The sequence below is a fragment of the Corvus brachyrhynchos genome, unplaced genomic scaffold (assembly GCF_000691975.1).
Source record: "Corvus brachyrhynchos isolate BGI_N302 unplaced genomic scaffold, ASM69197v1 scaffold10, whole genome shotgun sequence".
NCBI lineage: Eukaryota > Metazoa > Chordata > Aves > Passeriformes > Corvidae > Corvus > Corvus brachyrhynchos.
This window is the reverse complement of record NW_008236180.1, coordinates 9,564,660-9,579,753: the sequence shown is the minus strand read 5'-3', so window position 1 is coordinate 9,579,753 and position 15,094 is coordinate 9,564,660. Positions and strand designations below refer to the sequence as shown.

Sequence of the window (15,094 nt, the reverse complement as noted above, 5' to 3'; positions counted from 1 at the left end):
TGGTGTATGCTAATAGTTTGCAAATATGGTCCACTCAGTGTAAACTGTATTGACTTGAGGAAACAGTGAATTCTACCATATATATGTCTCAAATATTTACACACAGTAGCTTGGCACTGTTGCAGGACATTGAACTACCAACACACAGGAGAGAGGGACAGGGCTGGGCACCAGAGCCCAGAGGGACTGGGGGGCTCAGTCACCACCGGGGGCCAAAAGAATTCTTGGTTCTTGTACTTAAACCTACTGAAAGCAGATTAGATTGGATATTGGGATGAAATTCCTTCCTGTGAGGGTGGGCAGGCCCTGGCACAGGGTGCCCAGAGCAGCTGGGGCTGCCCCTGGATCTCCCTGCCATGGCAGGGGTGGCACTGGGTGGCCTTTGAGGTTCCTCCCAACCCAAATCATTCCATGATCCTATGAAATGCTGCCTGGGGACTCCAGAACAGTGGCATGGCCGACACTCCAGTCATGATGAAGACAATATTAAGGATCTTTCTGGCAAAACAGCATAATTCACAAAAGGCTGTGAGCCCCAGACAGGCTGTTCAGGGACTGCTTTTCCTCCACAAGACAAATCTCTGGACTTTTACAGCCTTGTTCAACATGTCAAATACGTAGAAATGTATATTAATACTACTTTTAGGAAAAAAAAAAAATAAAACATAAGGAAAGAACCAGATTTTCAAACCATTATGACAAGGTGAATATTGAGAATTAGCTTCCCTTAGCCAGCAGGGTGTTTCTGTAGGCAGTTGCTCCATACCAGGGCTTCAGACCCAAGCCTATCAGAAAACTGGCACAAAATAAAACCCGTGAGTAAAAGAGTGTTTGCTGCCCTTATTCCTGAAGGATTTTGAAACCTTATTTTCTAAATCAAGAGGGTTTCCACCACATGAAACAACAAGGTCACATGGCCTTGCACCTTCCTCTCACCCCAAGCCACAGGTGGTACAAAGCACATCCAATTTTTCTCTAAACTTCTGGAACTTGCTCCCCCATCCCTTTGATATTTATTCACGGGAACTGAGAGCAAGGAAGGCAGGTCAGGTTGTGCAAAACATTCCCTGGAGCAACTGCCACACACTGACCACACGAGGCACAGCCACCTTAAGAGGTGAAAATTCAGGACACAGCACTGTGGGCCAACACAGGCTCTTTTAAAACGACTCTCCCATTTTCCATGGATTTTCACATCAGACCTTCTGTGCTGTTTGCCACAGGAACTCCTGCAGCAATGGCAGCAGGAGCTGGAAGCCCTTTCAAGAGCTTCAGCATGGCACAGAGATGACCCAGGAGCTTCTGCACCTTGCCAATGTGGTGGACCTGACCTGGAAGGGCTTCCTTGAGATTGGAGAAGGGAGCTCAGGCTCTGCTTTGGGACAGCAGAAGTGAGCTCAGGCTCTGCTTTGGGACAGGGGCTCGGGCTCTGGGCTCTTTTCCTCCTGTGCAGCCAAGGAACAACGGCGCCAAGCAGTGCCAGCTCCGCCTGTGGTTTCTCTGATGTGGGAAGAAGACAGCAAGCAACTAATTTAGCACAGACTAAAGAGCCTTTAGACAAGGATGGCTGCCACTAAAAGCTCATCCGTGTTTGATGCATCAACCCAACTCTAAAAGATCCCTGTAAGTCTCTGTCCTTCTGCTGAGAAGCCCAAGCACATGTTGCTCTCCTCATGATATTATAATGTGGACCAAAGTTTACTATAACAACAGAACTCATTGAGTTTAATTTCTGAAAATTCAAACTGCATAAATTTGCTCTGCACACGAGCCTAGTGCCTTTGTACGAACCCATTCCTGGGATTCGGGCTTGGTTTTTAGAGCAGAGCAAGTGCAAGGTTCCAAAAACTGCCTCTCTGCAGAGAGCATGTCATTAAAACATCCACCTAGGAGTGCCTCTGCTTATTTGCAGCTCATCCTCACAGTTTCACACTAACAGGAAACAGATTTCATGGAGCTGTGAGGAGTAGCAGCTCTGTGACCTCTCCTTTCAGTCTCCAAGGATTCAAGACACGTCTGCCACATTGTCTGCAGAACAGTACGAGTCTCTTCTCACGTTGTTGACACATTTCAAGGATGATCAACTGCAAAGTTCTGTTCCAAAGAGGATTTGCTTTAGTTTAGATAATTTTCTCCTACCCAAATAAATACAGAGTAAAACTATTGTATCACAGGCTCCTTTTAACAGGAAGCACAACAGCTAAACAAAACCGAATTCTCTCGTTTAGAACTACCACTTCTCTGTCTTTATCAATGGCTGGATACCTCCAAAATCACTGGGGTGACCACATTTCAACGGAAGGAAAATCTCAGACACGCTCAGATTCTCCAGTGTGTGTAGATCCGACAGGCTGGAGCCCCATTATGGAAACAACATGCCATAAATCAGGAATCAGCTGTCAGCAGTGTAGTGCATCACCTACATTAAGGGATTTCCAAGATGTAAAAAGAATGTAACTACTTGAATCAAAAAGACAAATAACACAAAAAAAGGTAACACAATGCAAAGAACAGTGCAGACACTTAAAAAATTCACTTTAAATTGTCAAATGTAAATCCCAAGGTCAGGTAGCAGCTTCCAGAGGCTTTGAACCATGCAAGAGAAACCCATTGCCATCGCAGTTCCATGCATTTGACCCCAGTTAGTGGAACAAAAGTGACAAGAACCGGATGAGCTAAGAGCCTCCACCCTCCAAACGCTCCCTTTTCGTGTTAGGTTCCTGCTCAGGGCAGTTTGGAAGTCTCTCACTACAGCAGCAGGTAACAGAGACACCACGGGGTCCTGGCGCAGGTACGGGACGTGCTCGTTGTGGGGACAGCTGGGGGTTTGTCTCTGGGCCGGGGGCAATGTCTGTCTCTGTGTGCAAGGAGCAGCCCTAGGACGTGAGCTTCGAGTAGCTGGGGGGAGAAAACCTCCGTCTCAGGTACTTGAGGACGTAGAGGGGCAGGCAGCTCACCAGGGTGATGACAGTGACCTTCCACAGGAACGACAGGGTGGCAATGAAGTAAACATCTGTGTGGAGAAACGAGCACAAGGTCAAAAACATGGGGAGGACCTTCTGGGAAGGGGTGCAGAAAAGCAGCTCAATCTACCAGCGCTTCCTTCTGCCCATGGCACGGGGTTGGAACTGGATCATCTTTAAGGTCCCTTCCAACCCAGGCCATTCTATGATTTTACAATTCTTAAAACTGCCCCACCTCCATATTCAAGTTCAAAGCAAAGATACCTGGCTCCTCACTCCTCTGCCCCTCTCTTCGCCAGAAGATGCAGATGTGCCGTGCAGGGGGGTGTGAGGAATGTGACTGTCACAGGTAACTGCCCTCCCAAACCCCAGCTGACACAGGGATATCCTCCTGGCACTGCCAAGCACTGCATGTCCTCCCACTCTGGGAGCTGCCTCTGCTGCTTGGCTGAGCCCAGCAAACACAGCTCTTGACTCAGAACACCTCAGAATCTTTACAAAAAGAGTAGAAGCATCATTCAAAATGGATCTGGTATAACCACATGCAAGACAGATCGATCCAGCCATGGGGAAGTTATCCCTGTTGTCTTCAGTTAGGAAAGAGCTTTATGGAAGAAGTAGTGACATCTTGTGGTTCCTGCACGAACACTGGAGCAAGCCCATGGGTCTGATATTTGCAACGTGACAGTTACTGGGGGAATCTGGAATTCCTCACCCTTTTCCCTCTAGCCAGGGAGTAGGATTAGTTCTGCTGCAGGCAACTAAAATACCACCACCAACCAAACCCATAAGAGAATGGTCCCAATGAACAGATAAAATACGGGAAGTTTTCGGAGGCAGCTCCTTCACCCAGTTTAAAAACAGTTCGCTGTTTTCAATCCAACAGCAGAGACTTCAATCTTTAATCTCAAATTCCCATATGGAAATAAAGGCCACTGCTACATGAGAGAGCTGACACGTGCTGGAGCTCAAAGCATGGATGAGATTCCCAGCACAGTCTGCTGACCACCTTGACCTTCTCTAGCATTTTGCTATGGGAAGGAACCATAAAGTATCTTCCAAGTGCCTTCGAATCACACAGAGCTTACTCTGGTACCGCTGTCACTGTGCCTGTTGCTGGCTCTACCAGCTGTCTTTTGCTCAATTCAGCTCTTTGCAGTTAGCATCCAGACCATGAACTGACTGAGGAGAGCATCCACCCTTACCAATAAACTCGTGCAAGAAGACCAGGGAAGCGATGTAGCAGGAGAGGCTGAGCAGCTCAGCCACGATCATGAGCCAGTGCCACGTCTGGATTGTCAGTGCCACCATCAGCAACTCGGTGAGAATCAGCGACGTGAAGGAAATGGCAACAATGTGCACAAATTCGGATTCAAAGAGGAGGAGTGCTCCATACATGATGATGCTACCTGCAAGGGAATGGAACTATTTGAGTCAAGCACCAGGCTCAGCTCTAAAACCCACACTTAGGTCTTGGAAAGGCTGAAACAATCCTGTCTTGAGGCTGTTTTTCATGAAACCTGATGAATGTAACAACAACGAATCAGTTACTATTTAGGAGACAGAACTGATGAGAAGACAGGGAAAAGTTACAACAGAGGTACCCAAGGTTTTCTAACAGTCTATCATATTCATGGACACATGCAGATAGGAAATTAATACATGCTGTTTTGGCAACTGGAGATCTCTAACATCATGAAACTCTATCCTCCCAGAAAAGCACTTGGTCACTAGTCAGAAGCTAAAAGATATCAAATTCTTCTATATCCTACTGCACTGCCTTGGTGCCAAGAGGCAGCAAAGTGTTGAAAAGCTCAGTGGATGCAAGTGAGCCTCAGTTTGCACTGCCTGGGCTGAGATCTCTCCCCTTCACACCTCCCGCTAAGAGAATCCCATTAAAGCTGTGCTAACGAGGCATTGTTTGTGCTCCTATCCTGGCTGGCCAGGGCTCGCTCCAGGCCACCTGCACAAATAACTCATGTGAGCAGCATGAGTAATCCACACCAACATCCATCACCCAGGCTGCCTCCGGAAGGGAAAACCTGTGAGGGAACAGAGCCCCAGCCACAGAGCTCAAATCCAGCTGTGAACTTTCCAAACTTTGGGACTGCTCAAGTTTTGGTCGGGCTCATCTCTGCTAGCAACTGGCCCCGTTGTTTGGCCGCTGTTTGCTGGTTATTGAGCACATCACTGGTGAAGTCACTTTAACCAAACCCTGTAACCAGAGAGTGCTCTTAGCTCAAGGAGGAATCTTTCCCCCCATGCATCACCCTCTGGCTGCAGCTTTCCACCACTTGGGAGGGTTCTACCCGTGCCTTGGCTTTGCCATTGTGATACACGGCATCCCAAGCCCTTGATCCCTGTTGTAGGACTCCTGTGATAGATTTCAGAAAATGAAGGTAACAGAGATTTGTTACCTTCATTTGTAACACTCCTAGATTCACTCCCTGCTGAGGATGGCAACATCAGTTAAATCCATAAGAATTACCTGCTTATTTTGACCCATTATTCTAACTTGTGTAGATAAGGGAGTTTTGGAAAACAAGAAATATTGCCACTTCAGCTTTTAGCTCCACATTATTGACCTGTTTTCCACAATTCCCTGATTAACGCTCAGAGAGAGTATTTGAGTTTGAGGGTACTTGATTAAAAAAACGACAAAATGAAAGAAAAGACCTTCTTAGATACATACCCAAATTACTACATCCACTGTTGAAAATGCATTGTAATTGAGGCATTTACTTAATTGCTGAGCAGCCTAATTAGAGTGTATGGGATATGATCAAGAACCTGAGCTCGACTCCGACCCTGCATTACAGATGGCTGTGAAGCAACCAGAACTATTGCCACTTCCATTTCTGGATAAAATACAGAAGGCTACAGATGCTGCATTTTCCATGTGGACAAAAACCTGCAAAATCTCTAGATTGGAGAACTTTTTCCAAAAGAAGGGGAGAGTCATGAGCTCTGCTTTACAGATGGGGCAACTACAGCACTGCAAGGAACTTGCACTAAATTACAGTGCGTGGCTCTGATGGGAAGAGGCACAATGGTTTGAATTCTACATCACAGGGTTGACCAATTACTGCCAATATTTGGTTTCAGATAATTTTTTCCTTTGGTAATGCTACTGACATTTTCCCAGACAAAAAATATATATATTCATCACCACAAGGATACTTTGGGAAATTCATTTCATGCCTTACTTAGCTTCCTGCAATACAGAAACTTAGACAGTCACACACACACAAACATCTAAAGGCACAAGCAGAAGTTGATTTCTTACCTTGATAAATGCTTATCAAGACCCAGATTAAAAATGTTTTGTATGACAATGGTCGTCCCTGGGTGGGGGGAAAAAAAAGACAAAGGGTTTTCTTTTATGAAAATTCACTTACTGATCAACTTAGAAATTAATAAGAGAATTGGAAAGTGCTTTGGAAAAATAATTAAATAAAACAAATCAAACAACTCTGAGGCAGTGGCCCCTTTATTCTCATTTTTCTGGGTGCTCGAAGGGACTGTGGAAGCTCAGGGCTCCTACAGCACAGCCTGGTCCTCACTGCACACACAATTAATTCAGTGCAAAGATGTCTCAGGAGTTTAGTCACCAAACTGTGAAATATAAGATGTGCGTACACACATATATGTGAATACATTAATATTGTATTTCTAGACACACACAAATCACCTTCATACTGAAGGCAGATAGATTTTAAAAAACCATCTCCAGCCAACACAGCCATACCAGCACAAAACCCCCTATGTTTAGACCAGGCCTAAGGATGGTTGAAGAATTAGTGGTTTATGACATAAGAGACAACATACAAGTGAAACCAGATGGAGGCTTATTGAGGCTCTGGAAAAACAGGCTGTGCTTCTGAGAGTATCTGTTAAACAGGAATCCTTGAGGGAAAGAATCTGGTGAAGACTCAGTCCACCCTTTCCTTCAATTAAGAAAGATGTTCCCAGGCTGCATACCCCAGTTACTCAAAACATTTTCCAGGGAGGAAGAAAAAAAATTACAAAGGAACCTAAGACAAGATTTACCTTCCTGGTATTTCTATGGTAAACATAAAATAAAGTTCTCTTTGTCTAAGGAGAAGGACCTGACTTAGATGCTAAAGCTACAAAAATGGCACAGCAAGCAAACCTTTAGATCATGCTCAAGTCAAATTTCTACTGAAGAAACTCTGGGATAACCTCCTGCCTCCATCAAATGAGCATATCCCTTCTCCTCTTCCCTTTTCTGGCATCAGGACAGTGCCAAATCCCCAACAGTTTCTCTTTTCCCTTTATTATGGAACAAATTGGTAATATTAAATCCCTAGAATTTCCCACAGAATGGAACTTCTACTTCCCCAGCCGTTTCTAATAAATTGCAGTTCATGTAGCATTCAATAAGCAACTCTCAGGAATTCTGCTTCTATCTGTTAATTCACATTTGACTTTAACAGAATTTTGCTTGAAAATGCCTGATAAAGTTCTGGATCTCCTGACAATGTATGTGACTTTACACATTTACAGTTTCAGATCAAGATGAGGATCTTGCCTTAAACCAAAACACACAAACAAAAGTCTCCCACACCTTAAGAAGATCTTTGTAGAGCTCTGGGTACAACATTGCAACTTCAGATTTCACATCCTTGTCCAGGACAAGAGAAAACACGGGGAACATGGTGTAAATTGTGGAGTACCTGGAAGGAAGGCAGAAGACCAGTAAATTATTTCAGGTGGAGATGAACAAACAAATGCCAGGCTCCAGAAATTTACGTGCTAAATAATGCACACATTATAAAAACTTGCAAAGGGAACACAGCAAAGTTTTGCAGGTAGGATAAAACCATCAGGCTGGCTTTTTGAGTGACTTTTGATCAGGAACACTCAAACACAGGTGACTGGTTCAAGTATTGCAGTGAGTTATTAATGGAGCCAAGGACTGACCTGTGCCCATCCCAAAGTCTGCTCTAGAGCTCAGGTTTGATTTTGTTTGCATCAGAAGGGAATGGAGATGAATTTGCTGGTTTTTTTAAATTATGTACTCAAAAGTGTAAGAAGTCATAGAGGGATTACAGCTGCAATGCCCTGTTTTAGACAGGTTTTGGACAGGAACTGACTCCTCCTATTGTAGAGGTTGGGTTGTCTCTCTCCCTGACACTGCCAGGAGCAGGGCACTGCCTCTCACTGCTGTGCAGACACCAGCCCAGCACAACTGTCCCTCTGCTTTTACTGGGATCAAAGGAACATTCCTGGAGGATGGGCTGCTTCACAAATGTGACAAACCATCCTGCTGGAAAGGTTTCTAGAAGTGTCTGCACTGAGTGCTCAGAGCAGAGGAGCACGAAGGGGACAAGGCTCACACCCATCCCCTGAAGCAGCCGTAACAGAGTGGGGATGTGCATGGCTTGCATGTTAATCAGCCCAGAAGTGTTCATTGTGCAGAGGCTTTCCTCATTACCAGTAAAAAGTGACCTCTTACCCAATGATGAGGAAGCCTTGGTAGAGAGGAACCGAAGCAAAGTAAAATACTGATGAGAAAACAGCCTAGAAAAGAAATGAGCTTTTTAGGCACTAAGAAACCGCAGTAAAAGTACAGCTTAAAAATACACTCTGCTCAAACTGCAACATTCTTGCAGTGGGTTCTCCAAATTCCTGAAATGAAGACAGACTAATGGAATATCAACCCTTTCTATTCCTTTGGAGCAGCTGCTGGTATTTGTCCAATACCATGAACTTTCTCGTGTGTTTTCATATAGAAGTAACATCCTCAAGTCCCAACCCATGAAAATTCTCAGGACAAGAAATGATGGCATCCAAAATGAGACACAGGACCTTTCCTTTAGGATTTGGCTTCTCCACCTCTCTTTGGAAACCCCCTCCTGGCAGCCCCTTTACCTGCATGGTGCTGATGCAGAGGCTCCTGTGGATCACAAACTGGCTGAGGGCTGCAGACCTCTTGTAGCTGTTCCTTCCATGGACCATGAGCAAACGACCCAGGTGCTTGAACTGAGTGATGGAGAAATCGGCTGCCAGCGATGCCTGCTTCCCTTCCTGGGAACAAGAGCAAGGAAGAGCACAGTGAGATCACTTCAGTACTGGAAACAAAGAATATCATGTTATTATTGAGTTATCACTGACAGAATTTCCAGGAATATTTGCAATATGTTAGGTGAGGGAGAGTATTGCCTCAGCACTTCTCCTTCCACTGTGGATTTTAAGCAAAGAGCAAAAATATGAGGAGAATTTCCATTTGAACCTTGGCCTCCAATTCTAAGCAACCTCTGGATTCTGATTCACCACACACGTTAACATGACACTCCTATCAAAGTGCTGAACACAAATTCTGTGTCTCAAAAGTTCACTCAACTTTGGCTCACTGCAAGCAGAGTCTGTCTGCTGCTGCCAATCCAGCCCTGCAGCTCCACACAGCTCCATGTGCAGGAATCAGAGTTCCAACCCAAATTTTGTTTTGCAAACTAACATGAACAGTATTTAATTGTGCACGGAGGGTATATCTTATCAGTGTAATTATAACTCCAGCATCTGGAGCATCTAAAACCCCCCAAACTAACATGAGGGTCCAAATTCAGGGATTCTGCCAAGAACCAAATAACGAATTTGAACTCCCTTTAACAGTAGTCTCCTTTATAGCCAAATTATTTCTCACGATAGGGCTACCGGTCTGATGATGATTCTTGTGGGAGCTTGTTCCCTTTCTTGCACAAATTTCTGAGGATTCATTTAAGAGTTGCTTGAAAACTGGCCACAGAAATTCTCATGAAACATGAGGTAATCTCACCTTTCCTTCAACTCCAACACCACAGTCAGCCTCCTGAATCATGCTAACATCATTCCCTCCATCACCTGCAGGGCAGAGCACAAACAAAACTGGGAGTTAAGCAACAGGGGCAATCTGCAACCCCACCAAAGTCATCTGCACCACACGGTAATATTACAAGAAACGCTTAACCCAATCAACAAGAGCAAGAGTTTAAATAGAAATCATGAATTTAAGTTCTTAAGTTTGTTTCAATCGACAGGTCAGTGATTGATTTATCTCGCTTGTAGGTGGTACCATTATATCTACAATGCTGAAACAAAGCTCTCAGATTAACAGTGGCACTTCACCTGGTCAGGTTCAAGCTCTGTTTTGCAAAGATGCCACCTGAAAGGGTTATGAGGAGTTTGGCACTGAATTTCCACGTGCAAAATTTCATCTTCGCAATCGTCCCAAAAAACCACCACTCCCTAAATCAGCATTTCCAGGTGCTATGAGATGATGTGAGACTGTTCCTCTAAAAGAAGAAATCGCAGGTGCCATCCTGCGTGGTCACCTCTCCCCAGCTGGTCACTTACCCACGGCACAGGTGAGTTTGCCCGTCCTCTCCTGGAGCAGCCTCACGATCTGGGCTTTCTGGGTGGGGGCGCAGCGGCAGCACACGACAGCGGGGCACTGGCACGCCAGCTCCATGAACTCATACTCGTAGTACTTCAGGCACACCTGATTGATACACAGCACACACCTGATTGACAGCCTGCTCTCTGGGCAGGAGGGTTTCTCCAGCCCAGGCTCTGGGGCTGTCCCTACCTCCAGCGAGTCCCCCGAGATGACCAGGGCGCAGTCGTGCTTGCGGCGGAAGGCGTTCAGCTCCAGGTGGGCTTCTCCTCGGTTTGTCACCTGGGGGAGGATGGAAGTGAGCAAGGTGTGCTTCACTGGGGTGACAGAACAACAGAGAGTCCCGGGGGAGCAAAGGTAACACGGCCAGGAAACTGAGTTAGGGCATGCAGTCACAGAAACAAAAACTTGGGGTAGGGTAGAAAGCTGGGTCAAAAGAATAAAAATATCCTGCTGGAAAACAGCTGTGATCTCACACCCCTCCTGTCCCAGAGTGTGGGCCCCCTGAGAGAGGGGTCTGTGGGTGTTACTCACTAGTCTGAATATATGGATGTCCTGTGTCCGTGTCACCAGATGCGCGTTCTTGGCTGTACACGTGGCTGTCTCCAGCTTATCCCCTGTCAGCATCCACACCTAAAATCCAAACACTTCACGTATTAAATAAAGCTTAACAGCCACGTCTGCAGGACCTCTGCAAGTACCACCTGCCACTTCAGGCTTATAAAAGGACTGTTAAAACACACATACAAATTATTCTTCTAAAAAACCCCTACTTTAAAACACACAAGAAAATTCTCACATGTGAAAGAAAGCAAAGCTCTTAAAGAGGCTGAGACACAAAGGAAGTTACAAACACCGTGTAACATTTTTCCCACCTGCAATATTTCAAGATTCTGCTGATAAACCCACAAAATGCAAGCTAAAAAAATGTGTATTTGTGTGTTAACGTGTCCCTCCCCAGCCATTTCTCAACCGGGCCCTGCTGCAGAAAGATCCCTCCTGGCCCAGCCAGAAATGTGGATGATGCAACTGGGGTTAGCTCAGTGCTGATGTGTACGTCTGGAACACACTAACTTGGTTGAGGGGTTTTTTTTAGATTTTTTTTTTTTTTAAACCTACACTGCTCCTTTTATTTAGTGCTGGTGAGGGGAGGGAGTTGGAAAGCAATGTCAGCAGCAATGGCTGGGAATTCCTTCTCCAGTGTAAATATATCACAGTGAGTTTGGTTTTTTCCACTGGTGATTTTATTCTTTCAAGACACTGCCCAAGAATATTTAATGAAAAATACAAAAACCTCAAGAAAAATCCCAAAACATCAACAAAAAAAAAACCCACATAAAGACTCAATTATTTGTTTGCTATTCTGAGGTTGGAAAGAGATTTGATCTTAACAAGATGGTCTCTGTCATGAATTGCGAGACCCCCTTCACTCTGGATTTACTGCTCATGTGCAGTGCCCTGATGAACACTGCAGTGCAAGGAGTGCTCAGCACATCCCACACCAGCTCCAGCCAAGGTGGGGAGAAAGGAAAGAAGGAAACCCCTTTGGAGTGCTGGGCCAGGACTACAACATCACTAAGGAACTCTGATTCCCCTGGTCTTACTTCTCTGCTGTAGCCTCTGCTGTTTACAGGGATGGCTCCAAAAAGAAGCACTTTTGGAAGTTTGTCCCAAGCCTTGAATTTCACTTCCTACCTAACCCCCAAACACACAGCCCTGATTTGTATTGACAGCAGGGCTTCAGATTTTTGCTCACTTTGCGACTTAAAGCAGAGAAACCACAACCAGGACCTTTCACCTACTTTTCTTACCCAAATCTGAATGTTTAATCCATTTTTTTCCCTTTTGCAAGGCTGACAAAGTTTTCAGAGAGAGAACCTATGCAGGCACCACAGCAGCTCCCTCACTGCTGAGCACAGCTAAGGCTGTAGGTGTGGAGTCAGAGATGCCGGAGCCCAGAAAGCTGGAAAAAACCCATCCAGTCCCTGATTCTCTTGGCTCAGACTCCCCTCTAGTGGCTACTGAAAACGTGGATATCCACAGCTTCAAGCCCAGCACGGGGTTCAGGCACCACAAAGCAAACACATCCAAACCTGCCTTGTTTCATGCAACTCCCCGAAAGAAGAATTGCCCCAAAGGCTCCTGTTGCACCCCCCTTGTGCCCCCAGAGAAAGATTCCTTTCTCTGCAGGAGGAGCCAGGGTGTGTGAGGGGATGAAAAGCACAAGAGGTGACTCATGTGTTACCATTTACTCCTTGCAGCATGTTCTGTTCCCAAAGCAATGGTTAAAGGCCCAACAGGGCCCCCAGCTCCCTTAATTTCCTGCCCGTGCGACAGTGCCACGCACTCCAGAGGGTCTCAGGGTTGCTGCTGGAGCACCCCTGGGCTAGGCAGACCTTGATGCCAGCGTTCCTCAGCGTCTCCAGCGTGGGCCTGACGTCTGTCTGCAGCTGATCCTCCACCCCAGTGAGACACAGCAGCTCCATCTCCATCTCCAGGCTCTCGATGACCGTGGCAACCTTGAGGGAGCGGTCGTGCACGCTCAGCTTGGCCTGGACGTAGCGTGCCTGGGGACAGACAGCACGGTCAGCCTGCCTTTGGGGCACACAGGGCTGACCAGCTCCAGGGTGAAGCAGTTAACCTCCCTCTGTGGCCTTCCACCTGGTCTAGGGAGAGGTGGCCCTGTGCACAGCCTGGAAACACAGAGTCTTTAAGGTCCCTGCCAACCCAGGCCACTCTGTGATCCCATGATTAGAGATGGAACCTGTAAGGGCTGGTGAACACGAGGTGCCTGTCACAGAGTAAGGTGGAAAGTGCTTCAGGGGGTTGTTGCTGCTGCTGGTGGGCAGGACAGGGCACAGCATGACCTTGGGTACACAAAGGCAGCTGCTGGAGTGGCACCTGCAGAGAGCCTGCAAGCAGCTCCCTCCCACCACAGGCAACACTTCTAGAAACAATGGCACCAGAGAATCCTGATCAGCTCCACTACCACATCTCTGCATCAACTGAACAGTTCCCCTTCCCATTCTGCCTGCCTGGCTAAGCCAGTCAGTGCCCTGGGGAAGAGACCCAAACCCCACACGTGGAGCCCGTGTTTCCAGGGAGCTGTCTGGGTTGTATTCTGGTTGTTTGCAGCTTCCCTGGATGTCAGAATGCAACAATGGAAATTAAAAGCCAACACATTTCCCAAACTTGTTTAACAAATGATGAGAATTTGCAGAATTTATAACCACAAGAGATTATAAGGCAGGATTCAGGAACTGCTTGGGAGGGTCTTGGCTGGGATACCCACTTCATACCTATCACTTGAAAGGAACTGATTAAGAATATCAAGACATTTTAGAACAACAATTCTAGCAGACAGTTGGGAGACAAGAGGCAGCATTATCACAAGAGCTTTGTGAGAATCACTTCAGTGATTGTTTGTTTAAAAACAAAGGAAAAAACCCAAATAAAAACTTACTTCAAAGTCTTGATACTGCTCTTCCGTCAGAGACTTCTTGGCCACAACAAGAACCCTCAGGCCTTCCCGAGCCATGTTACCACACTGCAAGGAAGGATCACATTGTAAACCATCAACTCCATCTCCACTGAAATGGTTTATGCACAGCAGGGTGGAGATGGCAGTGTAAGATAGCAAGTTAAGAAAATAATCATCCCATTTGAGCAACCCCAGTGAGTCTATAAGATCTGATAAAGTGCATGATAAACTCTAAAGAGGGGATCTGCAATGGTTTGTGACCTATCCCACTGATCAGGAAGAAAAATGCCCTCTCTGCTATACCAGAGTGACAGAAACAATCCCATTGATTAAATTTTCTCTAAGTAAAAAAGGGCACAAGCCTGTGATTTGTAGACTTCACATCTTTGGCTCTTTAATGTAAGACCAAGTTACAATTATTTCTCTGAAGACCAGAGAACCAGTAACTGAAGCTACTGCTGTGGCTGCCCCTGGATCCCTGGCAGTGCGCAAGGCCAGGCTGGACGGGGCTTGGAGCAATCTGGGACAGTGGGAGGTGTCCCTGCCCATGGCAGGGGTGGGATGGGATGGGCTTTAAGGTCCTTCCCAACCCAAACCATTCTGGTATTTCATGAACTCTGTGCCACCATTAATGCTAACCTGACAAACACACCCCAGTACAAAGCTGCCAAATATACTTTTGAAATTAGACCTTACAGGCTAAAATAGATCCAAGCACAGAATCAATCCCAGGACAAATTTGGTGAGTGTCAATCAGTTTGGAGCAAAACCCATTTTATGTACAGGACTTATCCCGCATTAAACATGCTGAACTGCCACTGACTTCCTTGTTACTGTGGATATATTTGGCTGAGGACTAATCCAATGAATTGCCAAGATCAGTGACCTTCTGGCTTGCAGGTATTTTAGCAGTTAGGTCCCCCCTGCTGCAGAGAGAAGCAGGAGCAGCCCTCCCGTACCTCCTCCTCCAGCCAGTCGTTGTACTGCACGATGCCAGCCATCACCACATCTGCCCCCTTCATGTAGAACGTGATCTCTCCTGTGGATTCATCCTGCAGAGCAAACACAGCAGCCTAAGCTGGGACAACATCAACAGATTTGGAGGGCCCTCAGCAAACTGAGTGACGAATTCTCAGCACAGCAGCCACAGAACTGGCTGCTCTGGGTCAGGTGAAGGGCCACCAGCTCCACTTCCTGTCTCAGGGCCAGAAGGAGATGCCTATTCAATTGCAACTCAGGTCCTTGCAGCAGGAA

At 46.3% G+C, this 15,094-nt stretch overlaps 1 protein-coding gene across 2 annotated transcripts in view; it reads right to left on the bottom strand.

Annotated features, from left to right (window-relative positions):
- Positions 1-837: 837 nt before the first annotated feature.
- The window catches only part of ATP9A (ATPase phospholipid transporting 9A (putative)), a 53,433-nt gene continuing 39,176 nt past the window's right edge, over positions 838-15,094 (bottom strand). For both annotated transcript variants that reach the window (XM_017735023.1, XM_017735032.1), the window contains exons 17-29: positions 14,800-14,892; positions 13,823-13,906; positions 12,756-12,926; positions 10,894-10,992; positions 10,552-10,641; positions 10,320-10,464; positions 9,763-9,827; positions 8,859-9,014; positions 8,443-8,507; positions 7,552-7,660; positions 6,250-6,307; positions 4,169-4,372; positions 838-3,013 (exon numbers count right to left, since the gene is read on the bottom strand). In XM_017735023.1, coding sequence (XP_017590512.1) covers positions 2,877-3,013; positions 4,169-4,372; positions 6,250-6,307; positions 7,552-7,660; positions 8,443-8,507; positions 8,859-9,014; positions 9,763-9,827; positions 10,320-10,464; positions 10,552-10,641; positions 10,894-10,992; positions 12,756-12,926; positions 13,823-13,906; positions 14,800-14,892 — 1,476 coding nt within the window. In that variant the 3' untranslated portion in view covers positions 838-2,876. The remainder of the gene's footprint in view (positions 3,014-4,168; positions 4,373-6,249; positions 6,308-7,551; positions 7,661-8,442; positions 8,508-8,858; positions 9,015-9,762; positions 9,828-10,319; positions 10,465-10,551; positions 10,642-10,893; positions 10,993-12,755; positions 12,927-13,822; positions 13,907-14,799; positions 14,893-15,094) is intronic.